This window comes from Leptosomus discolor, chromosome 7, assembly GCF_034619465.1.
Source record: "Leptosomus discolor isolate bLepDis1 chromosome 7, bLepDis1.hap2, whole genome shotgun sequence".
Taxonomy (NCBI): domain Eukaryota; kingdom Metazoa; phylum Chordata; class Aves; order Leptosomiformes; family Leptosomidae; genus Leptosomus; species Leptosomus discolor.
This window is the reverse complement of record NC_141397.1, coordinates 1,245,068-1,270,301: the sequence shown is the minus strand read 5'-3', so window position 1 is coordinate 1,270,301 and position 25,234 is coordinate 1,245,068. Positions and strand designations below refer to the sequence as shown.

Below are 25,234 nucleotides of genomic sequence, written 5' to 3'. Positions count from 1 at the left end.
GGTGCCATGGTGTAAACTTTAAGCATTTTGGAATTGGCAGCAATGTCCCACTGACATGTATCACTGTGTCAGGTGTGTTGGGAGAAACAGCTCAGAACTAAACTAGACCAGGGACTTAACTGCTACAGAAAGCAAAACCGATCACGGAACGACCCGTTGGGTTTTCTTTTCCCCTCCACCTTCACTGTCTTGCAGTCCCTGGAAGCAGCACGTTTCCCCTCAGGTGCTGCAAGCAGAAATGCACCCTGACACGTACACGTGTTCACCACCTGGCAGCCTGGGGACGCGTACCCGCTGCAGGGGAGCCGGCCATGCCTGTGCGGCGGGGACATCGGTGACGCGCTGTGCGGCCCGTGCCCAGCACGCTGCTGGCAGCCCGTCGCTTCCAGCCCAGCTCCTCCAGTCCCCAAGGCACCAGAAGTTGAATTTTTTATTTTTTTTTTACCTTCCCCCACGCAGGCCCAGCGAGAGGCAGAGGCCACGCACCCGGCTCCTGATTCAGCAAAGCGCCGGCCGTGGGGGCCTGCTCACTTCAAGCCCGTCAGAGGGTCACTGACATCCACAGGTTCCCGCCTGCCTCAAAGGCGTTCTGGTTTCGCTGGCGATAAGGGGATGTTGCGCTTCCCTGCTTTGCCCCCTGATCAGGACCTGACGAAGCCCAGCTCCTGATGCCAACAGGAGCCACGCCAAAGCACCCCAGTGTGTTCTCTTCCAGATCGTTAGCTGCAACACTGGTTTTGTTACTGGTCCCTTGGGCGCGCGTCCAGATTAATCTCCCTGGAGCCTTGATAAGCGGTGGCTCGTTATCAGCTTTTTCCTACCACTTAACCAAGCTTTCAAATCCACCAGACTTTGCCCTTAGTGCGCAATAACGTCCTTCCCAGCGCGTTGTTACAAAACAAGCTCTGCTACCTTTGATAAGAAGCACTACTGGGCTGGAAAAACAGATTATTTTTTCCCTTAGGGTAGTGATGGTGAGTTGAGAGGATCAGGTTATAACCCCCAAGAGTCGCCTGCCCTTAAATCTTGAGCAGTTTTGGCAAACAGAAGGTAGAACTTGGCCGTTCATGATCCCTCGGCTCAGCTAATTTGGGGGGGGCTGGTGGTGAAGAGGAAAGGGCACACTTCTGGGTTAACATCTCTGGGTCTGCGCTCCCCAGCAGCCGACCCCACCATTTCAGCTATCCCGGCCCTGTGCTGCAGGCCCCGAGGTGACGCCGCGCGTCCCTGCTGATTTGGAGACGGCCCGACTGAGCCCGTCCTGGCCCGACGCTGCTCCCCGTGCAGTCGGCAGAGAGGGGCAGGACACCCCGGCCGGCCGGCGCTGTCGGTCCTGCTTCCCTCCGCTCGCCTCACCGGGGGGACAGGGCAGAAGATCCCCGCGGGCAGTCTGAATCCTTCCCTGCCACCTTGAGTGGTGGGTGGCACAGCGAGAGGCTGGAACACAGCACCAGGTCTTCAGAATAGTCTGAGGTCTCTCAATAGTGTAATATTTGTATATAAGTAGAAAAATACGTATGGGGCACCAGGAGCTGCTCCTCAGCAATGCTCCTCAATATTGCTGCTGCGGCTGTGAAAGGAAACCAGAACAGGGCACAACGAGTTGGCCCACGCAGAATTAGCCACAGGTTTTCCTCTGTCCCTCCCTTGCTTTGCAGTTCCGAGCACAAAGGGGCAAGAAAAGGACGGACCTACCTGATCTCCTGCTGTGCGAGGGGGACAGCCTCGAGGGACGGGCCTCGCGCTGCCTTCCTGGGGTCATGCCCAGCTGCAAGCCCGGACAGACCTGCCATGTGGGAAGCCAGCAAGAGGAGTGACCACCGCTCCCCCCGTTTGGGGCGGCAGAGCATCGTCCTGGAAGGTGACAGAGAGTTTCTGGTTTAGGACGGCCATGCTCTGAGCCATGTTAATGTGACACACCCAGACATGTCCTGTCCGAAAGGCTCAAGTAAGAACACAGAGTAAAAAATATAATCGTTTTCACTGTTGTTTATGGGTTGGGCTTTGTTACTACGGCTTCCTCAAGTATCGGTGAACGTTTATGTTTAGGTCAATGACTCAAGTCCCCTTATTAGTTCTGGGTGGTTGTGGGAGGCTGGAAATAGAGCTCAAAACGCCATCACTGCTGTGTCATTGCTGGCCAGGGTAGATGATAGATAATGGACAACCCCAGACCACACTTATCCTGCAGCAAACGCCAGCAGGACCCTCGCAGAGGAGCCCCGCCGGCCACTGGCACAAGCTGCCTCTGCGCGGGGTGTCCCCGCTGCGGGGTGTCAGGGGCTGTCGGGGTCTGGGGGCGGCCGCGGTGCCGCACGTGAGGCTCAGCGCCGGGGGTTCCGTGGTGCCGGGGAGCTCCCGGCCGCGCTGGGCAGAGGTGGGACACCCAGCGCCAGGCGCCGGGCAGACCCTCACAGACAGTCCGGAGCTGACTGTGGCTGGTGCTGGCGGTCAGACACCGCGGGGCGTATCGAGACAGCGGAGGCGCTGGAAGCTCTTTTCCGAGTGTTTATGCTTTAGAGTGGCTTTTCTCTTCCCAGCAGCTTTGCTGCCCACAGCACTCCTGGTTGATTTTTAACAAATTACCTGGGAACCAGGGTGGAAAACCCGGCAGGGGTACTCATCCTCTCCCCCAGTCGCTGTGGCGGGTGGCACAATCAGTACGGTGCATTGCAAAGGGTATTGGTGACCCAGAGTCACTCCCCTGCTTACAAAAGGTGCTACTGGAGGAACTCAACCTTTGTGCAGGGGTGGATCCGGTGGTTTACCCCACTCTGGGCATTAACAGGTAGGTGTCGTTGCTTCACAGACTGCAGGAAGCCGTTTGCTCAGGCGTGAAACTTGTTTGTGTTGACACAGAAGCACTTGTTTGTGCGAAGTTCGGGTCTGTTATAAAACCCTCGGAGGTCACTGGACAACTTTCCCTTGCTCCTAATCAGCTTTGCCTCAGGTTTTACATAAATGCGCCATGAGGAAAGCTTCATTTTCAAGCTCTAACCAGGGACACTCTTAAGTTTTCATTTTTCTTGTTATTTGGGAAGATGCCCAGAAGCCTTCTGCTGGTCCAAATCCCTTCGTGTGCTTTGCCCCCACAGCCTTGCCCTCCTGTTCCTCTGGCCTTCCTGCCGCTGCTGCCAGGCTGGGCACGCTCTGAGCAGCTCTGCTGTAGCCGAAGGATGGAGCGGTGCTTCGGGGGCATGTCACGCTTCCAAAAGCTTCTGATGAGTTTCCGAGGCCACGGGATGTTCAGTCCACTTGAGAAAAAAAAAAAATCGTGGCACTGTCTGCATATTCCCATGCTTCTGTCTTTTGAACGACAGCCTCCGTGTCAGAACCGCTGGAGAAATGGCAAAACTGTTCACTGGAGAGCCATCACTTGAGGCAGGCAGACCTTGGAAATGACGTTACAGAGATTAGAATTCAGGGCTGACTGAAAGAGATGTCTTCATCCTTCTCCAAAGAGTTGTCCTTGCCTTCTCCTTTGCTCTGCAGCAGGATGAAATTCTCCGCCCGTGAATATTGATGGTAAGGGAGAGGCTGTGTCTGCACTTTAAATCTCCACTATCGCAGTCAAACGGAGCAGAGGAGAAGTGCAGACCCCCCGTGGCTCCCCAGGCAGGCACAGCCCCGCTGCTGTGAGAGTTTTTGGGGTAGAAGCACAGCCCCACTGCCGTAGGACATGAGAGGTTTGGGGCAGAAGGTCTGCCCTCAACAGCACGCTCTTTCAGAGGGGCTGTTCCATTTTGTAAGAGCAGAAAGAAGATTCCAGCAAAGCTGCTGACAATGAAAGGCTGAAATAAATGTTCTTCACCATTTCTCCAGAGTATGTTAGCACGGGAAGGTTTGTTGGGTTTTTTTGGTAAACGTTCCTAGCAGAACAGCAGTATATTGCTGTACATACGATGTTAAGCTTTCACTTCTAAAAGTTTTTTTTTTCAAATAATAGATTCAGAAGCAGTTATTCAATTGTTCTCATTTTTATAGAGTATGGGTCTGGAATACAGGATATAGGTAACGGATCTATAAGTTGTTTATCAGCACGTCTGACAACTTCTGATGTAATTCACTGTTCTTTTCTGTCATGTGCTTCTAACCTATGCTAACCCTTTATTTTCTTTCTTCAAGCAATAAAAAAACGTGTAATATAATGCGGGATCAACGTATTAACCAACGTAAATGAAAAATATCAGAGTAGTAGTGATTCATCTGTAGTCCTCACACGGCGTCCACTGAAATCTGGGACAAGCTTCCCATTGACACCAGTGAATTGTGGACAAGGTTAAAATGGTTTGAGCTGCCGGTCAGGGGAGGAGACACACGCGCTCCTGAGGGTCTCTAGAAGACAAGAAGAAAACTGATTTTTAGCTCCCCCAGAGTGCAAGACCAGACGAGAGGCCGGCCTGGCTGTGTGACCTGCCAGCCGGCACGTGCGGCGCTGGAGGGATTTCCGATCCAGCAGCACGCTCGGGAGGGCGAGGAGTACGTGACACCCACTGAGACGTTCCAGAAGCGTTGAGCAGAAACGTGTGCGTGCCCGTACGGCCAGTTTAAAGGTGCTGAACCAACCGGCAGCCCTTGCTTCAGCCCCATCCCCCTTGCGCTGGAAAACCTCGGGCTCCCAACACCCCAGCCCAGAGCGGGGTCAGCTCTCGGCCCCCCCTGCTCCAGCCCAGGCCCACGCCGGGGAAGGCTGGGCGCGGAGGGGCTCCGTTGTCTCCGGGGTGTGAGCGTGTCCGTTTGTCCTGGCGTCCCCGGCCCCCGAGAGCTCGGCTGGGATGGGGGGGCTTTGCCCGCGCCCCGAGACAGAAGGACAGGACTCTCTAACGGCACCCAGCAGTGACCAGCCCTGGCTTGGGCTCGCTTCCCACGGCTGAGGCTTTGTTAAAAAAAGGATTAAGAGTGTCCAAACCCCGAGGCAAGGGCCCGCTTCAGTACGGCTGGGAGATTATTCCAGCTGTTTGGGGCTGGGAGCCTCCGAAAGCGAAGCTTTGCCTCCCATAGTCAGCGGAGCTCCGGACCCTCGGATGTCAGTGGCCTGGTTTAAGCAGCGGGCAGACTGGCAGCCAGCGCTAGATAAAAGGACACAAACCAGCGCCGTAAGGAAGGAGCCGACGATTATAAACCTTAAAAATACCCTTCAGGAAACGCGTGGATGCTGCTCGGTGGCGAGCTGCTGGCATTTTTGTTCTGCTTCCAGCTTTCCGACCTTTTTGGGTTTTTTTTCTCTCTTTTTTTTTTATTTTAAGGACAAATGCTGGCTTAGGGTACAGCGTGGCCTCCTCCGGTCGGGGCTGGGGGCCATGGGAAGTGGCGGTGCCCCTCGGCGTTGTTCTGGCACGAGCGAACCCCCGGGGACGGCGTGTCCCCCGCCGCCGGCTGCACCGCGAGCGCGACAAGGTGGTTGTGTCGGGTCGGCTCACCCGCCCTTTCGAGGCTGCGGGAAGGAGCAGCGTCAAAGTTCAAGCCCACGATCGAGTCTGCTCCTGCCTGCCCGGGGCTGCTTACCCACCGTCTCACCAGTGCACCCAGTTCACCTGGGAATGCAGAGGAGCCCCTGCCCCGCGTGGGAAGGGGCAGCTCTCCCCATGCTCGAGCAAGGAATTTTCCTTCTCGGTCTTCTCCAGGCAGGATGCACCCCCGTCAAGGCTCTTGAGAGGACGGAAAAGGGACAAGGACGTTAAAGGGACGCCGAGGACATCGCTCAGACACAGCCCTGAAGCACAGAGGTGTGGGGGTGCTGCATGGGGTGCCCAGCAAGAGGGGACCGTGACAGCCGTGGCACAGCGTGCCAGGTACCGGTGGAGTTCCAACCAGCTGGAAGGAAGAGTAGGAGATCTGGATCACAGAGGACCAAATGGGTCTTGGTTTTAGGTGGGAATGCTGCATATTCTGCAGGTCACGGCAGGCATTAGAGGCTTTAAGATCGGGGCAATGCTGTGGTACGTATCATACTCCATCTACCCAACGGCTGCACATTACCCCATCGGTGTGTTGACAGATAAAACCCAAATGTTACATACAGAATTGTATGACTCCTTTTCTTCCCAGCTGGTTGAGCCGCCTTTAGTTGAGAAGAGTTCAACTGTGTTCATGTCTCGTTGCTCTGTGCGTGTGCAGGTGCCCATGCAACTCGGTTCAGATTATTTTGAACCAGGACAAACTCCTTTCACTGTATCCAAAAAGTCATCCCAAACACAAACAGCCAAAACCTGTGATAAGGTGGGAAAGAAAGAAAGAAATCGATGAAATCCTGTGGATTTACGGCGGAGGGAAGGGCAGGGCTGTGGGAGAAACGGACCCAGATCAAGGCTGGGGTCCAGATTTCCAGCAAGGTGTAGTTCCGAGCTGCTGGCACCCAGAGGCGCGCTCAGCACAGCGTGCCCTGGAGGTCAGGGCAGCCCCGCGCCTTTTCCCCAGCAGCGAGCCCGGGGGCGGCAGGATCGACTCCCCAAAAGGGTTGGCTCAGCTTTGGGAGGCGAGTGCAGCTCAGTGGCCTTCGCTGCAAGCGGCTCCTGAGGGTCACTTTTGCTCCGTGTGGCTGCTCAAACGCCTCTGCTACTTCTCCTCACGGAATGGCTCTGCCCTGACCGCGGCCGTGCCCCTTCGCCTGTGCTCTCCAGCACGCTGGGGGCTTGCAGGCAGCCCCGGCACTGCCCTGCCCTGCAGCAATGCAATGCCCTGCAGCAATGCAATGCCCTGCAGCAATGCCCTGCAGCCATGCCCTGCAGCAATGCCCGCCTCCTCCCGCTGCGTCAGCCGGTGCCCACGTATTTACCGGGCACACGACCCTGTCCCCTCCTTACAGCACGTTATTATCCGTACACTTGCTGCCAGCGTTGCTGCTCTTTTGTTCCTGCGTGGTTTTCCTCAGACCTCAGCCGTTACTTGGTTTTAGTCCCTGACCAACCAGTGGTTTTTGTAGGGTTACCAGGAATAGGTGAAGATCCCTACTCTTGACCAGAACTGTGTGGATCCAACCCCCTTCCCGCCCGCAGATAGCCAGCAGGCTGATGGCTGCCGCGCGGCAGCGCAGCCCCCCACGGACAGTCGCTATTGACACAACCTGGCCCAGCACGGACAGCCGGAGCAGCCCCATCAGTCGCGCTCTCACACGGCTGAAACGTGGTGTGACTCTGGCACTAGGCTGCAGGCTGGTACCAGCATCCCCAGCCAACGCCAGCTCGAAAGGACAGAACTGAACGGATGACCAGCGGTGGAAGTATCGCCACGTGCCCCGCTGTCCTTGTCCCCAGCGCCTTCATTGCGGTTTAGCAGCATCCACAGGGTGCTTGTGCAAGGTGAAGGGCGACACGCAGCTGCCACGTGCTAAGAAAACATTAACTGTGTGTGAAAATCAAACAGGTCGCTGGAATGCGTAAGTCCCATCGTCACCTTCGCACTTCGTGCCTCGCGAAGCTCAAGATGCGTTTGGAGAAATAGTCAGAAACAAATTTCCGAGCAGCCAACCAATTTCATCTGACAGTTGCTGTATACAGCAATCTTTTCTGACCCACTCTCTGCTGTACCAGAGGTCCCTGCCGTTCTGCAAATAGAGGCTGTGGTAGATCTTTCCTCTACTTTAATATAATTCTTGGGGAGGTTGAGGTGTCAGGCGCTAGCTAGGCTTTGGCATCTCTGCTAATAGCATGTTCTGCACCGTCATTTAGCAGAAGAGCAAACCCTGGGGAGTACAGGGAAATTCTCCTGCCATATCCTGAAGGTAAATGGAAATATTGCTGTGTCCGACCCAGCTATATCTTGCAGCGTTTCAGAAACGCAGCGGCAGCAGCAGCAGCCCTTCAAGAGCCCTGCAAACCTTCCAGCGTGCTGAAAAGCTGGCATGTCTCCTCGGCTTCTCAGAATTTAATAAAGGGCTATAATAGCATAGGCCACCCCAGACTGTTTCAATCTTCCTTCCAATCTTACAGACTGAACTCTTGTACGTTTAATTCAAAGATACTTGTCCCACGAGCAAAATCTGCTGCCAAAAGCATTAGCAGGTTTTCAAAGGACATTCCTCAAATACGAATGAGCCGAGCCCCTGTGAGCATTTTAATTGATCCAGCAGTGCTTGCAGCTAAAAGTAAAGCTGCCACCTATCAGGGCAGTCCAGAGTTTTTCCCCTACCCCCTAATACTTGTGTTCTTGACATTTTGCAAAAAAAAAAGTCGTCAATCTCGCTCGGTCTGGGAGATTGGTATAAATTCATGATCACAGCAGTTAACTTGATTCTGTCAAGACTGGCGTAAGGGCCATAAGATAGTGCCCCAGGGAAAGAAGTGAAATGGGTTTTCAGGATGCTAAGTGGTTTTGAGTAAGTAAGATTTCACTGATGCCAAAACACTTGTGGGAATTTATTGGTTTCAGCTCTGATACCCTGATTTAGGCTGAAAAACTAGCACTGAAACCAGATTGAAGATTTTGACTGGGATGTCTCCGCCAGTCTCCTCACACGTGCACACGCCTGTTGATGCGCAGACCCACCGACCCGCTCGCAGACCCACGCAGAGCTGCCAGCACCAAACTGGGCATTTCAACACCGTCCTGCTTCCGTCTCGTCAGGAGCGTCGGTCCAAACCCCTCACCAGATGACGCAGGGAGCCTTGTCGTCCTCCACGCAGCCATGTCGAGTGACGATGCCATGTCAGAGCATGGGAAGGGGCGCAGGCAACCCGTCCCCTTGGCTTTCCATCTGCCAAGGGCAGAAAGCCATGGAGATCCTGGCTGCCTGGGCCGGGTGGCCCCAAGGCCCTGCCCTGTGCGCTGGGCTTTGAACCTTTTCCTCTTCACAACACAAACTCATCTTAATGCAGCTCGTTGTGAGAGGAGCGAGGGACGTGGCACCAGCATCCCCTTGCGCTGAAGGTCCCGAGGCTCAGTGTTGCTGCCGCTCGGCCAAGCAACAGGCTCCCATCAGGGAACCTGGTTTTGGAGCAGAGCTGGGCAGCACTGGCTGCTGGGTGTGATCTGAAAGTACCAGTAACGCGCACGTGGACCAAACACACCTCACGCCCTAGGACCAGCCTGTAGGCAGGCGGTTGTCTCTACTTGCCCAAAGCCACCTTTGGGGAGGGGAGACCTGCTGATGGCATCGCTCAGCCTGCTGCGACCCTTCTGGTCTTGATACCACCGCACAAAGTAGGAGGCAGCTGAGAAGGTATCCTTCCCCTCCCGCCACCAGCAGCACTGGGAAGCTTGCCTATCTCCGGGACGAACGGTGAAGTTTTTAAAAACATGTTGGCTGGAGGCTGAGCAGGAACCGGTCGACATTTACCGCCTCCTCTTCCAACGTCCTGAGTTGCTGCTTCGCAGCCTCTGGCTCCTCTTCTTGGTGCTAGGCCGGCAGGACGAGCAGCAGTGCTGGAGAGCTGGACCAGCCATGCTGTTCTGGGCTCATGGTCCTAGTATCTGACCAAATATGAACAGGCATTTAAGGGTTTTGCAGGACAATACAGTCCTGAACACCACGAGACTTCAGTTTCATGCTCTCCACGGATAAATTACTGGAGTTTTGGTCAAGCAGGATCCAATCAGACGTCAGGGATTAAGTTTAAAACCATTGCAAGAGCACTTTACCCAGAGGACTCCCGTATTTCCACCCACGGCGGAATTGTGGCTCTGCGCTGGCCCACAAATACGTGCAGAGTGTCCCTACGGTCACAGACGGGATAACTTATCTCGTCAGAAACGGATGGGGCTCAGGAACGTCTCTTCATAGGCACCCCTCAAAAAGCACGAGGACCAAACCATGTAACCTCGTCGCTCTCTGTTGAGAAGCCATTAAGGGAGCTGTGGGAAAGGGCTGCCGATGGGAAAGGGCAGTCCATTCCTTGTGCCCATCCGTGCTTTAAATACTCGAACAGGCTGCGAAATGCAGAAGAAATGTCTCAGACGCGGCGACATCTCCACCAAGAAGCCAAACGGCAACAAGCATCTCATTCCGCAGAAGACACCAAACAACCCTGACAGCAATTTTCTGTCATTTTAGGCCATGGCGAGGTTCAAACTTGCAGTGTGGGGGTGACAACTCGGTCCCTCGCTATTCCCACCTGCAGCCATCCAATCTCTTGCAGCCTTGAAAAGATAAAAGCAGGATCAGGAGCTACGTGACGGTATGAAATTTCAAGGTATCTGCACTAAGTCAGAATAATAAGACTGTGCAATTAGTGTTTAGTAAATTTAGTAAACAAGGAGCTTATTATCAGGTAGCCCCGTGCCTCCCATGAGCAACTCCATCCAGCGCAGGGTACCGTAAGAGAAGAAAAAGAAAGAAATTCTAAAAGGTAACAAATAACAAGGTTTGCTTACTGTTGGTCTTTCAAACTTCAACAACAGAAGCAATAAAAGTGCATCAATCAGGTCTTTTTTCTCTGATAGGGATGTTCTCCAGTGTTTTTAACAGCTTGCAAATTCCTATGACTGTAATCAGCCCGATCCCACTGTGCTCCCTGTCAGAGCCCACAATGGCTATAATCTGGCACCTGCTTGGGACAAAGCTTGGAAGGGAGGCTGGGTGCTCGCAGAATAAAAATGAAGCGTGTTCGCTGCCGAAGGGGAGGATCAGAGGGAATTTAGGAACACTGGTGACAGCCCCTTTTCTTCTCTCTCAGCAAGGAAGTCCTGGCTGCGGCAGGTCAGAAAAGGCTCCTATTGTTCTGCCTTAAACCTCCCTCTTCCAGATGCAGAATCTCACTTCCAGAAGCAGCCAGCGTGGGGGTGTGTTCCCAGTAAAACTGGTTATCTCTGTCCGTCTTTTCTGGACTGCCCGGCTTGCCCCATTGCTGGACTGTTCAGAAAGCAACGTACATTTTCTTGCCTTGAATACCTTGCAAATCCTCTTCCTCAGGCCCTGACTTATATAGGTGCAGCGCCTAGAAAAGCAGTGGGTTTAGATAACCTGAGCTTTTTTTGTCCTCCCAAATTCACTGGTTTTCCTCAGCACAGAATTCAATGGATCTCGTTGACCTGGAACTGCCTCAAGCAGGTTTTTCTACACAGAACCTGCCCCAGCTCCTGATCGTTCTCCCCTGTAAACCGCTGTGGTGCGTCTGACAGAGACATCCCTGCAACTCCACAGAAATCTGTCATCGGTTTAGTCAAGTACCAGGACCTAGATTGCAGCTTCATTCGTATGAGAAAGCGCTTTCTCATGGGCTGTGCTGTCTTTGAGATCCTCCACTGGAACTGGAAACTGTTAAACAGCAATCTGCCTTGCTGTCTAGCTCAACCTAAACAGACCCGCGAGCTGGATTCTCTCCTAACGCAGGGTACGAGCTTTGATTTATGAAAACCGAGACGAAAAGAAAGAGAAGTGATTTCCAACACCAAATAGTCCGCACGTTTCTTCAAGCGCTGTCATTGCTGCTTTGCAGGACGCAGAGTCACTGAACAGCTTGGCGGCTCCCGGCCGGCTGGGAAGAGCCTGGCGTGCCGTGGGCTCCCTGGCGAGGAGAGAATGATAATGAGGAGGATCGACAGCTTCACAGCCAGAGATACGATGAGAAGTCAGGAGTTACTGGCTCCCGACGGCGAGCACAGCTCACCTCCCTTTTAACAGAGCCCAGAACCATCAGGGAACAGCCCCGATGGGTTGGATCAAAGTAAAAAAGGGAAGAAAAATTGGTTGTGTCGGCAGGTCAGTCACCCCTTCCCCTTGCTGCGGGATGCTTGGGGTGCGGAGTGCCTCTGCCCCGCGTCTCATCCTCCTGGCCTGGAGGCAGCAGCTCGGTCAGGAGCAAAGCTCTCCTGCTGAGCCGGGAAACCAGTGCTGGCAGGTCCAAAAGCACAGGGCCTGCAAACTGGGGGGACTGGCAGGTCTGTAACAGCACAGCCAACACGTCTGCCTCTTGGAATCACCTTTTGGTCGAGGTGGGATTCCTCTCACCTGCGCTTAGCTGCCAAAAGACGAGATGAACGATCCATGTGAGCAGGTTCCTTTTACAGGCAAGGAAGAGAAGGGTGAGGCCAGACCCCGGGTCCCATCCAGCACCACCCTGAGGGGTACGTGGATGGGTATAAGCACGGCTGCGCCCGTCGCAGGGGCAAGTCCGTTCTTCCCGCGTTTCTTGACCCCAGGATATGAGTTTGTCGTTGGTCACAGTGACAGTGGAAACAGAGAGAGCATCTGCTGAAAGCGACCCGGGCATGAATATCAATGTATGGAAATGTCAGTGCTGCAGGTTTCAATCCTGTTGACATACTATGATTGATAATGGAAAAAATTGTTACAAAGGGTATTGTTATGACAGAGCTTTATAAGATACAAGCAAGTGTAGTGAACAGTGAACCAACATGGAACTGAGAGTCCATCCTCAGGAAAACATGGAAACTACTGAAATCCCGTCCGTGGTCATGATTCAAAGCAGTTCGCCCGTTTCTTTCCGGGAAAGCATTTCTGTGACTAACAAACGTCCTATTTTCTGACAGTATCCTTTCTTTCGCTCCCAGAATGACAGCTGAAGAAAATCCCAGTGAAACAGTACCAAGGGTTGCTCAGATCGAATCTGATGCCGTCCAGCAGGCAGCGCCATAAATCCCAAGGGAAGCGGCAGCATCGTTGAAGCGAGGCCGAGCGAAGCGTGGGAGCGCGTGCCCCTGTTCCTTGGAGCGCGGGCCCTTTCCAGCTCCCCCAGTGCAGCCCACAGCCGGCGGCGGCGACCCCTCGGCGCGGGGATGGACGGCGGCTCTGAGGAGAGCCGGTAAACCCCAGCCCAGCCGGTAAGTCCCAGCCCAGCCGGTAAATCCCAGCCCAGCTTGAGGCTGGACCAAAGCGAAGGGCTGTGCCAGGGCCGTGCCTGGATGCTCAGCACCCCGCAGAGGCTCTGGGAAGGGAGGTGCTCAGTAGACGACTCCTTCTGGTTCCAGCAGCAAGTACTTCTTCACGGGCAGGGGGATGGCGAGCAAGGGGACCCCTCGGTGGCACCTCTCTGACAGCACCGCCCGGATGGCACACCGGCACAAATGCATGAGGGACCGTGGCGAATTGCTGCACACGGTGAACAAAGAGTCGTAGAAATCCTGGTGGCGCTGCGAATAAAACACAAGCGTGTTTTAGGGCGGTAAGGCCATTTTCCTTCCCTCCCTTTCCCCTGCCCACACCAGCAGAAGGTGCAGAGCACAGACAGCCATCCTGGCCCCTGGGGGCACGTCAAGCACCAGCGGCTTGGCTTGCACAAAATTCTTACGCTTGCCCCAAATATTCACTCTTAAGTTAAAGATTGTGATCACAGAACGGTTTGGGTGGGAAGGGACCTTGAAGACCCTCTAGTCCCAACCCCCTGCCCTGGGCAGGGACACCTCCCACCAGAGCAGGTCGCTCCCAGCCCCATCCAGCCTGGCCTTGAGCCCTGCCAGGGAGGGGGCAGCCACAGCTCCTCTGGGCAGCCTGGGCCAGGGCCCCACTGCCCTGAAACCTTCAGGTTTGTCCCAGCTCCATCAGGTGGGGGTTCCTCTGCGGTGCTAGTCCGGATCCGAACCGACGCTGCAGCCAGCTCGGGGCCGGTGCTCGTGGAGGAGCTCGTCTCCTAACCCCCCCGCGGGGCGGCGGGGCAGCGCAGGGCAGCCTGGGGCTGCGCACACCAGCGTACCTTTGGTCTTACCCATCGCCCCCGTGGCCTTCGAGAATAAATAACGTTGCACCCCTCCGAGCAGGACAGTGCAGATGCCCACAAGTGGTGTTGAAATAAAAGAAGCAAATGGAAAATACGTGCCACTGTGTGTGGCTTACTTTTTATGACGGGGTTTGTTTTGTAATCTTGCTGCCTGACAGACCTGGTTACGCCTGTTCAGACACACTTCGTGTATGGGAAAGCACGGATTTGGGTCGACAAAAATTGTCTTCAGTTTCATGTCAAATTCAGCAAATAGCTTTGGCAACAAGAATGAAAACCCCAACAAAGAAATAGAGCGACTGTGGACTTGTCCAAATAAGAGTGTTCCAATAGTTCAGACTAAAGTTTTTGTTTGAAGAAAAATTATTATTGTTATTCTTACTGTTGTTGTTGTTGCTAAGGTGTAAAAAAACCACCTTTAACTTGTCATTTTGTGTTCAGAATGATTTCTTTTATTTTTTTCTGAACAACTCTGACCCTAAAAAGGTCTCACAGTTCCTCTGGCTATATACCTCTGCTTTATAATATGGATGGAGTTCCCTCAATGTCACTGGTAATGTATAGCAGATATCAGTGCACTTCAGCACTGATTTGAAAATTTTGAAAAAGCCCAGTATTAATAAAAAACTAGGTTTAACTGAAATATTTGCAGTATGAGGGTTTCTGAATTAAAGGGATAATGTCGTCAAAGCATGCAGTTTGTCCCACAGTTGTGCCTTTTGACACCATCTTTTCCTCTTCGATCCCTTATTTTCCATTTAAATTCCCCCCTGTGTTTGCAGCTAGCCAGTCCTGCCCGCAGAAACCCAGCCCACGCAGCAGAACCTAAAGAAACCTAGTCGTGCCCTCTAACATGGTACTTTTAAAACATTCGCTGACTTAAAAAAATATAAATATATGCATTGGCAGAACTGAAGAAACCAACCACAGCCAGAATCTTTGCACTGGCTGAGCGCAGGGAGGGCCGAGCTCCTGCAGCACCCCTGGCAGGGTGCTCCTCGGGGGAGCGTTGCAGTGAAAATGTCTCAAAAATCTGCCTTTTGTCAGCGAGTGATACGAAATGGGGAAGTCCCAAATCCTCTGAGACGTTCTTCTCTTTCAAAAGCACTCTCTCTTTTCCGTGGCCGGGTTCGGAGAACGCAAATAACGAGCTTGGACTTTACCCGGTTGCACCTCGGTAACAGCTTACCTCGAAGACGTCGTCAGGGATGGCTGCTTTCCACTTGGACGTTGATTTGATGTGTTCGTAGGTGTTGACGACCACCTCCACAGCTCTGGGGTGGGAATGACAGGCTTGCAGCACCTGCAGGCAGGAGGCACAGACACCATGAGACGCTGGAAACAGCAAGAACCCCCCAGCTAACCCCGGGGGAGCTGTGCGCATCCCAGTTTAACGCCATACAGAAGCACTGCCTTAGATCTCCAGAGCAGCGTAGCTTGCTGACAGGGCGGCCTTTATCACTCAAATCTGGGTAATAAATCTGTCCACAGCTGGGTTGAGTGGCGTGACACCAGGCAAAGCCGTGCACAAAGTCCTTGCTCCGGGTCATGCAGCACAGGAACGGGAAAAAACCCATCATATGAATTCAAAACGCATCGTTACACGGAAATTTAGAAGACGACTGGGAGATAACGCAGCTCAGGAGTCGGGCTTCCAAGACACAGGAGGCCCCTGAAACAGCTGCTCTGCCCAGTAACTTTAGCTCAGTAGGAAAAAAAGTCCCCAAATTCTGTTGTCTCTCACCCTCGGGGTCTAACACTCGGCGTGCAGCCGCACAATGCACGGTTTTGTCCCGCACAGTTTTCACAAACCAAGCTGCAGACCACCCCGCTGGGGTATGTATCATCCCACGTATTTTACAGTTGGCAAATGATGGTTTGGAAGGGAGACCCACTCCTCGCATCAGGAGAAGGGCAGAGGCAGGAAGAGGAGACCCCAGACCTGGCTCTCAAACATGCCCGAGGAGACCAAGTGTCGTCCCGCTACAGGCAGGGCCAGCTCACCCTGGGCTCAAGGGGGCACAACCGACAGTCTGGCATTTTATCCAAAGGCTACTGGTTGCTTGGCTTGTTAACACTTTACATACACAGCGGAGGAGCTGCAAAATGTTGCTCAGGGCACTGGATGAGAGAGAGTAAGTCCTGACTACAGCAAGCTGACTTAGCTGGCTGATATAATAGGACTGCCAGCTACTCCTGTCAGTGCCTCGGGCTTTGCAGACATTTAGAAACTCATTGGGAGGGATCCTGCTATCATTGTTATTTTTTTCTTCATCAACTATGAGCCCAGGACCAGCATTTTCCCTTAATTTCTCACATTTCCTGGGAATGAGCCGAAGCTTTATTGAGATCCATTTCATTTTGAATGGATTTGAATAGGTTTTTCAAGGTTAGAAGTGACAAATGGCATCAGCTGCTCTGCTCTCCAATCTTTGGTAGAGGCCATGAAATATTAATTTCATCTAACCCAGTTAGCCCTGAACCAGCATTTAGAGTTTGGGGGTTCAGGCTGGTTAAGGACAAAAATGGGACCTGAGTCTGGTTTCTGGCATTAGCAACCATCATTTCTCTTCGGTTAAACGTCGCTCTTAGGACAGGTCGGCTCACAAGGTTTTGGGCATTCTGGGCCCACGGTTTACAGGCCTCCAGCAAAGCCACCAAACCCTGAAGTCTGGACCTCTCATCCCATGCCTGTCCCAGACATCACCTCTCTCCACACCCCCGCTGTACAAAGGCACCCTTAACCTTGTGGAATTGCAGAGGAAATATCCTGGCTGCTCCGTGGTTCAGCAGCAGCTGGTAGCAGACGTCAGGCTGGGCAGCTGGCCGCACGGGCGTCACTTTTAGGATATACTGGAGGGGTGCACAGCCGTTGACATCCATGACGTTTGCTTCTGCTCCTGCCTCCAGCAGCATATGCAGCAGGACGTGATCGCAGTTCCAGGCAGCTTTGTGGAGCGGTGACTTGAAATCCTCATCACGGGCGTTCACTTCGGCTTTATAGTCTAAGAGCATCCGACAGACGAGGTGGTGGTCCGGGCTGTATATCTGATCCTTGTAGTGAAGGGCCCAGTAGGCTGCACAGGCCAGGGGAGTCTCCATGTAGGCATTGAGAGCATCAACGTGTGCTCCTTGTTCCACGTAAAAGGACACGAGCTCAGGGATACCCAGACGTGCCACGGTGTGCAGAGGAGTCTCCTCATCTTGGTTGGTTGTTTTTATGTTCACATTTGCTCCTGCCAAAGCAAGGTGATGGGAAAAAAATGAAGGCAACAAAATCCTGGTTTGGCCATCGCTCTGCTTGAGCCCTGCTACCTGAGGAGAAGGGGAGGGTGGGCAAGGGGCCTGAAGGACACACATGGAAATGCAAATAGCTAGGGACACAGCTTCTGCGTTTCTCAGGCTTCCAGGAAACCCTTGGAAACTTCAGGTTCTTGAATCCAGCTTCAGGTGTGACAGCCTGGCCCCGAGCTGGCAGAAGACTTTTCTCTGAAACACTCTCTATTTTGGAGCAGCATGCAGGTCCAAATCTCTGTGCAAAAATGCTTTTTCCTATAAATTAACAGCTGAAGGACAAAGGAGAGCTTTACTCCTGCTCCAGAGAACAGCTCTGCTCCGATCTATACCCTGAGAGCGCTTCCTGCACCTGCACCTCACGAAGTGCGAGCCTGGAAGAAAGGACATTTTGTGATGGATCCATAGGTGATACAAACCAACTACTGCCAAGGTCCCCAGCTGAGGGTCTGGATCCTTTTACCAAGCTGTTCAGGGCACTGGTGCGACCGCTCTAGTTGCGCCGAGCGGCGGCCGCAGCTGAGGCAACAGCACCATCTGCTGCACCTCCTGCTTGCCAGCCACCCGCAGTTCGCTCTGCAGAAAGGCCAACGACTGTCCGAGTCATACTGGACACTGCTAACTGGGAAAGAGGGAAGGCTGGCAAGCCCCCGTTCCCCAGAGCCAAGCAGAACGGCAGTCGGTGTCGAACCGCAGCGGGGCCAGCTGGCTGGAGGGGCAAGGGGCTTCTTCCAGAGACGGAGGGTGCTGGGTGGACAAGGGCTCCTTGAACCTGGGGCCTTGGGAAACTGTCAGTCATGTACTCGTGCAAGAGCAAGCACATGTGCTGCGTGGCCAGCCCTCTTCTCCTGGCCTCACAAAAGCCCTTAACGTGGCCAAAGTTACACTAAGACCGAGGGGTGAGGACTGGGAGGGAGGAAGAGGAGCTAGAAATGGCCTCTGGGCTGGAGAACCCGAGCGCTGACGCCATTAAGCCATGTTGAGTGTTAGTCGTGCTAGGTGTCCGTGAGAGTGTCAGCAACCTGAGCCTGGAGGTGGTTGGGGAGTTGCCCAAACCAGCAGCGGTTAAACTGCACCTACCCGGGTGGGCGCAGCGTGCCAGCACCGAGTGGAGACGGCAGGGTGGGAGATGCGTCTCGCAGGGCCATTGCCTGGTTTCGGCTGCTGGGTGGTGCTGCTGGGTGAACGCACGCACCGGCACATTTTGCTCCGGACCCTTCCCCTTTCGTCTGGAGTCTCGACATTTAGCTCGCACGGAGATTCAAGCTTGCCGAGTGCTTTTGGGATGAAGCGGGGCTTGAAAAGTATTGTTATGCTGTGGCTGATGGTGGGTGGAGAATGCCTACAGAACTCATCCTTCCATTTGCATTCATCCTATCCTACGTTGTACAAGAGCACATTTGACTTTCAAGATTTTCCATGGTAGCAAATTCAACTCCTGCTGTCAGGACTGTTGGCTTTGGGCAGGATACAACTGGCAGCATTTATTTTCCTTTCTACCAAACGTGGTAATACTTCTCTCTCCAGCAGAAGGAAAGCGGTGTGGTTATGCACTCGGGACTGCAGATTGCCTTGCCCACAGAGCATACTTGGGCTCTGCATCTCAGGAACAACCTTTAATGACAACACATGTAGCCAAAAAAAAGGCCAAAAAGCATTTGTATCTGCCGTGGCACAGTGTGATAAATAGGGGAGTCTGTCTGTCTGCAACTGAGGACTTGAACGGCCTGACTTTGCTGTACCTTTTACGTCTGTCTTTTACGGTGTCTTGGGTCACCATCCTTGTGTTAAGGAAATAGTGTGCAATACCAATATATTTATCCAGGAATTACATCTATTCATAGCTTCATTTGTTACAGGTGACCAGCAAGGTAATGTACCTTATTTTGGGAAAACAAAAATCTTACATTATAGCCTTTCCCCCCCGCCCAGTCCCTACATAGATGCAGGAGTTTGGCTGCTGACAAAGAGACGGTATGAAAAACTGCGTCAGTTTTTCAAGTCCAGGTCTCAAAAAAACAAATGACTGGAAGACTTTACTGAGACCAAGGAAATATGAACAAGAAAGAAGAGGAGAGGGGCACGCTTTCATGTGAAAACATCTCAATAGTAAACCTAGATGAAGAAGACAGGAATAAAAAAAATAGAGAAATAGAAGCTCCCTGATTCAGAGGAGCTCTTCTGCTGAGGGAGGGACCGGGCAGTGGGCTGGAGGCGCTGAAATGGGAAACTCCTGGTGTAAGGGCCGGTGGCCAGGGAGAGGGAAGGACAGATGGGGTGAGGAATCAGAATGGGAGAAACTTTGTCTGATCAAAGAGATGGGAAAAAGGAGTCTGAGATGAAGACACGGGTCAGCTGCGGATGGAAGGGTTAAATGCACATGTACTTTGACAAATTGCCTCCTAAGAGAAACCACAGACCGTGCCCACCATCTCTGGGCATGCCACGAGAGCCGCTGCAGTGTTCCACCTTACCTCTCCAAACCAGCTGCTGGGCACAAGGCACGGAGGTTCGTGTCGTACAGAAGTGCAGGGGCGCCAGCCCGCTCATGGAAAAGCAGTTCAGCTTAGCTCCGTGGTTGCACAGGATCTTGAGACACTCAACGTTCGCCGTTTCGCACGCTACGTGGATCGCCGCTTTTCCGTTGGGCCGGCAGTTGATGGTAGCTTTGTGACTGAGGAGGACCGAAAGGCTCTCCAGGTGCCCGTACAGGACGGCCAGATGAAGTCCAGTTGCCCAGGATATTTTTAATTTGTAGCCAGGCAGCCAGTACCCTGTACAAAGTGAAGATGTGTTACCACCCTTGGCAAAGACTCTTCTTTGGACCGTCCACCTACTGAGAATAACGGAGGGGGAAGGAAGGGTTGGAGTTTTGCTTTAGTTTACTGTCATTTCTCCAGCTACAGCTTAGTCCACATGAAGTTCTCTCAAGCACCACTTCGTTTTCATGAAGCACTTTCTCTTTGAGGCTCAATAGCCTGCCTTTGGGAGAGATAATTCCCATGTAGATGTACTCTGAAGGCAGCTCTCGTGACTTGTGTAGACTAGGTTAAAAAAAAAAATGAAAAAAAAAGTGCTTAGAGCATTTGAAAAGCCACCAGCTAAAAAATATGAGGGAAACGGGACCTTCAGCCCGCCCACAGCTGAACTAAGGTGGCGTTGGAATAAGGCGGCAGCATTCACTGAGGCCTGTGACTCAACAGAGAGCTCATCCTACCGCTCCTGCCCGGGAGGTGGCAGGACCTTGCGTGTCAGGAGCTGGGTTCAGACCTCCAGCGACGCATTGAGCCCTGGCAATGGGGCTGCAGCTGTGTCACACACCTCCTGGCCACCACTGCCCCCGAGGAGCGCGGAGTGAGGAGGCTGGGTGCTGATGTAAAAGGGGTTGAAGAGCCAAATAGAAGCAGTGACACCTCAGCATGAAATTTGCCTCCAGAATGTTTGGATTTTTCTCTGAAAATGTCACAATTACTTTTTTTTTTTTTTTTAGCTTACAAACAGGTGTGAGACCAAATAATACGTAAATATTTGTTCCCAAAACAGGACTACACGCTTAATGACTGCACAGAGACAGTCTCGAAGTGATTACTATAATCATTTGTTTAAAAAACATAAAACAAAATGTGCAGAAGGGCAGGGGAAGTATAAAACTTCTTTTTTTCTTTTGTTTTAGATACAGCAGCTGCATCTTGGCTAGAATAGGCCTACAAAATTCTCTGGGTTTGATTTTTCTGTTTCTCCTTGGACGAATGCCTGGTTGAATACTGTTACCATGTAAAAGACACAGAAAAAAAATACTAAAGATGTATAATGAGGTCAAATTAATCCAGACCTTCATTTTTGAATCTCTAGCTGTATATACAGTTTTTCAACCTTAGTGTCACATGGATACCGCTTTTACACTATTCATGTGTGTTGCACCAGGCAGAAGATGGAGAGGGAGGAAAGCAGTAGATAGAAACAAAGTGCTGGTGGCAGGGAGTAACTTGGATTAAAGTTTTTCTTCCCTCCTAGTTCAATTGCAAGTATATCCTGAGACAGATGCCATAAGGCAGTCCTTGCTCGCCCCTGAAAATGCTGGGTTTCCACCGAAAGGCCACAGACACGAAACGGAGGGTCACGACAGCAGCTGCGCCTCCTGCGCTGGCACGGCTGCAGGGGCTCGATCCTGTCCACCGTCAGCACTTCGTGCTGCCTGCGCCTGAGATGTCGGGGGTGACAAACGGCCTACAGACCGCAGCCCCCACCCTAGGACCAAATTTCGGGCAGTACCAAACCCCGTCCCAAGGCACGCGCTCCGCGACGGCCGCGGCAGGCAGCCCCGAGGCACCCGCCTGCCCAAGCAGCCGCTCAGCCCTCGCAACCCGCTGAGCACGAGGGTTACGCTGGCAGCTCTGGTCAGACGAGCTTGTCACCGTACGCGCCCCCAGCCCGGGCACAGGGTAGGTGGGCTGTACCCCAGAGTCACGGGCAGCATTCCCGCTTGTTACTGGTGAGCTGTGGAGCGCTGCTGGCGTGCCCCGCATGGAGCCGGGCCTCACGCTTATGGCCAGGTGTGAGCCATAAATGATGGGTAACGGCAGGAAAGTGACCCTTAAAAGCCAAGTTATCACTTTATGTAGCCACAGCTTTCCTGCCCGAGACCACCGGTTATTTCCTCCGCCCGTGCTGCCGCAGGTGAGCCCTGCTCAGACGCCCCGAGCCAGCACCTCCCACGCCCTCTGCCCAAACCCGCAGACACCTCCGAGCCCCGAGTGACAGGGGCACCGAGCAGGAGGCAGACGTGGGCTCCGCGGGAGGCCTCCCTCAGCTCGCCGCTTTCTTCGGGTGGCAACACGAAAAAGCCACGGCGCGCGCAAGGTCCGTGTCCTCGGGAGCTCTCGGCCTCTTGGGAAGCGGGGAAGCAAAGCCGCTCTGTCACCCCTGGCACCTCTTTGCCGCTGCATCCCTTAGGGCTGTGGCAAAGCTCAGGCTGCCTGAACGGTGGGATGGCGGGGCTTAATTTTTCTCCCCTCTCCCCCCTCAAGGAAATCCCCCTCTCATATCACAGCCGTCTGGGATTCAGAATAAAAGTAGAATTTGCATGAGGGTCGATAGCGTGCCTCCTGCCTTTCGGACAAAGAAGGTGAATGCACTGCTGTGATTTAGGCCATAGGGTGCATTTACCTCTCTGCTTTTTGGAACAAGGAGAGACTTCTCCAACAGAGGCAGGTTAATGCTTGCAATCAAATGGTCTACATTTAAAATCCTGTAGTGTCAAACCACAACCAGAACGCATTTCAGCCGGCTGGGGACAGAAGAAAAGGTATTTTAAGGTACATTCATCACCACGTGGGTTAGCTCAGACACTGTCCCCAAGGGAAGTACATCATGACTGCACCATCCTCCCCCTAATGAATTCAAAAGAACAGGAGCCAACCATCGAGCGAGAGGTAAACACAGAAAAGGAGGAGAGGTGGGATGTCGTCCCTTCTTTACGCCACAGAAAAAAAAGTGCATTTGCTGTGCTGCTGGGACTGGAGGTGCTTATCTCCACATGTGATTAACTTCTGGCAAAGGCTGATTATTGCTGTTTGCTAGATACACACAAAGAGTCTGTTAGCCAGTAGGTCATGAAGAATGTTGATTTTAGCATAAAGCAAACGTGTTTTATTGCCTTAAGTTGCAAGTTTTTGGAAACCCAGCCAGTGCCTGGCTGAGAACTGGTTTGGGTTTTCTACACATCAAAACATGTGTTTTCTGGTTATGTTTTTCCAGATGATTTTTCTGTTTTGCTAAACTAGCACATCCTCACTTCCTGTCAGTTTGAAAAACAATTCTCCTCCCATCCAAGGTCTGCAGGATTTCCTCAGCTCTCCTGAGCTAGGGAAAACGCACTGTACTACTACTGCAAATTGAAAATGGAAGAGAGTGAATAGTTGGTGGTTCTAACCGGTCTGTATATGTGACTGGGTACATGCGAGGAACGCACGTACGACGCTTAGCCTGCATGTGTCTATTCTGGGATTTGCACCCGAGTTCTCTGCGAGGGAATGGCAAAGGACTCCCCTTTCTGGACTCCCCTGGAGCTGCAGCAGCTGCCCCAGCAGGACAGAGGCTCAGGCTGGTCCCTGGCCTGCCCTCCCTCAGCCCGGCGGGTGCAGCTGATAAGCTCCCCTCCTGTGGTGACCGCAGCCGGACGAACCTACTGAGACGTGACTGCCTACGGACCAGCTCACGCTGCAGCTTCAGAAGAGAAAAAAGGCCACAGCTTCTTGAAAATCACTCAAACCCATCTACGTCCTGGCTGGTGAATGCTGCCGCATTTACCTTGTTTGTAGGATGCCAGAATCAGGTTTTCATCTTCCACTTCAAACACGGTGTCCACGTCTATTTTCTTCTGGCTCAAGAGCTCTTCTAGTGTTTCAAAGTCATTGGACTTCAGGGCTTCGAGAAAAGCCTTTTTCACCAACTTTGCAGCTGCAGCTCGAGTAATTTTCCTCTCTGTAGTCTCTCCCTCTTTGTATGTCTCCTCCAGATCCATTTCCAGACGTCTTTGTGCTGTGAAGAGGGGTACACTGAGGCCCCTACAGCACAGTTGCATGCTGAAGGTCCCGAAGACCAGAAGGTAATTTTATCACTCGGTCATGCTGATCTGCTTGTTCTATTTATATGAGGAGCATTTCAGGCACCGAAATGCCACTCTTAGATATCACCACACTCTTTTTATGAAAGCGAGGACAGAGACACTAGCAATAACACCAAAATAAGCATTATTTCCATGGGCTTTATACACATGAAGCTCCATTAACCACATGGTTACCTTCTGCTCCTGCCATACCCTCACATTAAAAGACACTAGTCCCGGGTGTTGTTTCTCAGCTGTGTTTCTCTCACATTTCCTTTCACAGTTACCATTGCTGATTTGTTGACTGCAATGGGGTGTGATGCTTGGCCTGCAGATGCCTTTTAACTAGTGCCTTTCAGAAAAAAAAAAAAAAAATCCCCAGGGCACTCTGCTGGTGGGAGGTAGCTCGCCCTTCCCCAGGCCACCATGCGGCATGCTGGCCCTGGCTTCAGTCCTGCAGCCATCAGGCAGGCCTCCACAAGAGCCCCCCACCACGCTGGTCTCACGGGTACCCCGATCTGTAAAGCCCCAAGGGATCGCTGTGTTGGTCCGGGCTGGTCTCCTGTACAACGCCCGGAGCAGCAGGATTCCCCTGGTTTGCCCAGGGGCCACAAGCAGCGCTCCTGGGAGGGAGAGGTGCTGGGACGAGGGGGCTGCCGAGCTGTACAGCCACGTTACGGGGTGGGGGATCTCACACACCGCAGGGGGCTGACGTGTGAATTAACTCAGGTGCAAGCACAGGAGGCTGTGAGGGCCCGCCGGCTCTTCTCCTTCCCCTGCGCCTGAATTCAGACCTTCTCCCTCGCAACCCATCACCCACTGAACACTTCCCCCTCCCCCCCTTTTCCTTCTGTCTTTGCCAGTCCTGTCCCCGTGCCAACGGCAGTGTGTGAAGATGCAAGCCCACACGCGGCTAGCACGAGCTGCTGCCGAGCGTCACGCGCAAGTGCTCCCCACCTGCACCCGCTTGGGCTGCTGGGTGAGACCATAGCTAGAAGGACACTACCCACCCTTGATTTAAGTCACCCGGCACAGCAGACGCCACCACAACCATTAGGAAGAAATTTTCACGTTTATCCTTCCTGGGAGGTCGGCTGCCCAGTGGGCTGGTGGGGAAACGCGAGCCAGCTGACGCTGGAAGTCGGAGCAGCCTTCGTGCTCGTAGGGTTTCCAAGGGCCAGGCTCCTCAGGCAGCCCCGTGAGGACCTGCAGGATCCCCGTCCATGGGAATGCTCACCAGGGCTCTCCTGGAGCCAGTGCTCAACAAAGCTGTTACAGGACAGCAGCCCGTGGAGAGGTGTGAAATTTGTGAGTCCCTTCTACCCGTGTGCTTTTGGATGAAGAATACTTTATAAAACCTACTTGCCTGATGTACTGCACTTGGTAATGCACACAGTGGGAAGGAAAACGTGCCCTGGTGCTACAGGTCCCGGGCAGCTCATCTGGGTCTTTCTAGGCTGAAGAGGAGAGCCGGCATCTCTGCTCTAGAGGAGAGTCAGCGTCAGGCTCTCCATGCCCTTACATTCCCTCCTGCATGACTGCCTCCCTCTTACTTTGTTACTTTCAGTAGTGGATGACCCCACTTCATGCTTTAAAACAAGTGTCAATGCTTGTCGGGCATGAGCAGAGGGACAAGATGTGAACCCCAGATCTTACGGGCTTCTTGTCACCTGCACCTTTTCTTTAAAACCACTATATTCCTGAAAAGTCATGGCCGCGCAAA

General features: G+C 53.0%; 1 protein-coding gene across 1 annotated transcript; it reads right to left on the bottom strand.

The window, feature by feature from the left end:
- Window positions 1–12,837: 12,837 nt before the first annotated feature.
- On the bottom strand, window positions 12,838–23,427 carry ASB4 (ankyrin repeat and SOCS box containing 4). The gene is made up of 5 exons (XM_009955418.2): window positions 23,214–23,427; window positions 19,379–19,678; window positions 16,356–16,846; window positions 14,800–14,913; window positions 12,838–13,026 (listed from the first exon to the last, which is right to left on the bottom strand). Exons 1-5 carry the CDS (start codon window positions 23,425–23,427, stop codon window positions 12,838–12,840), a joined length of 1,308 nt encoding a protein of 435 aa, XP_009953720.2.
- Window positions 23,428–25,234: the final 1,807 nt, after the last annotated feature.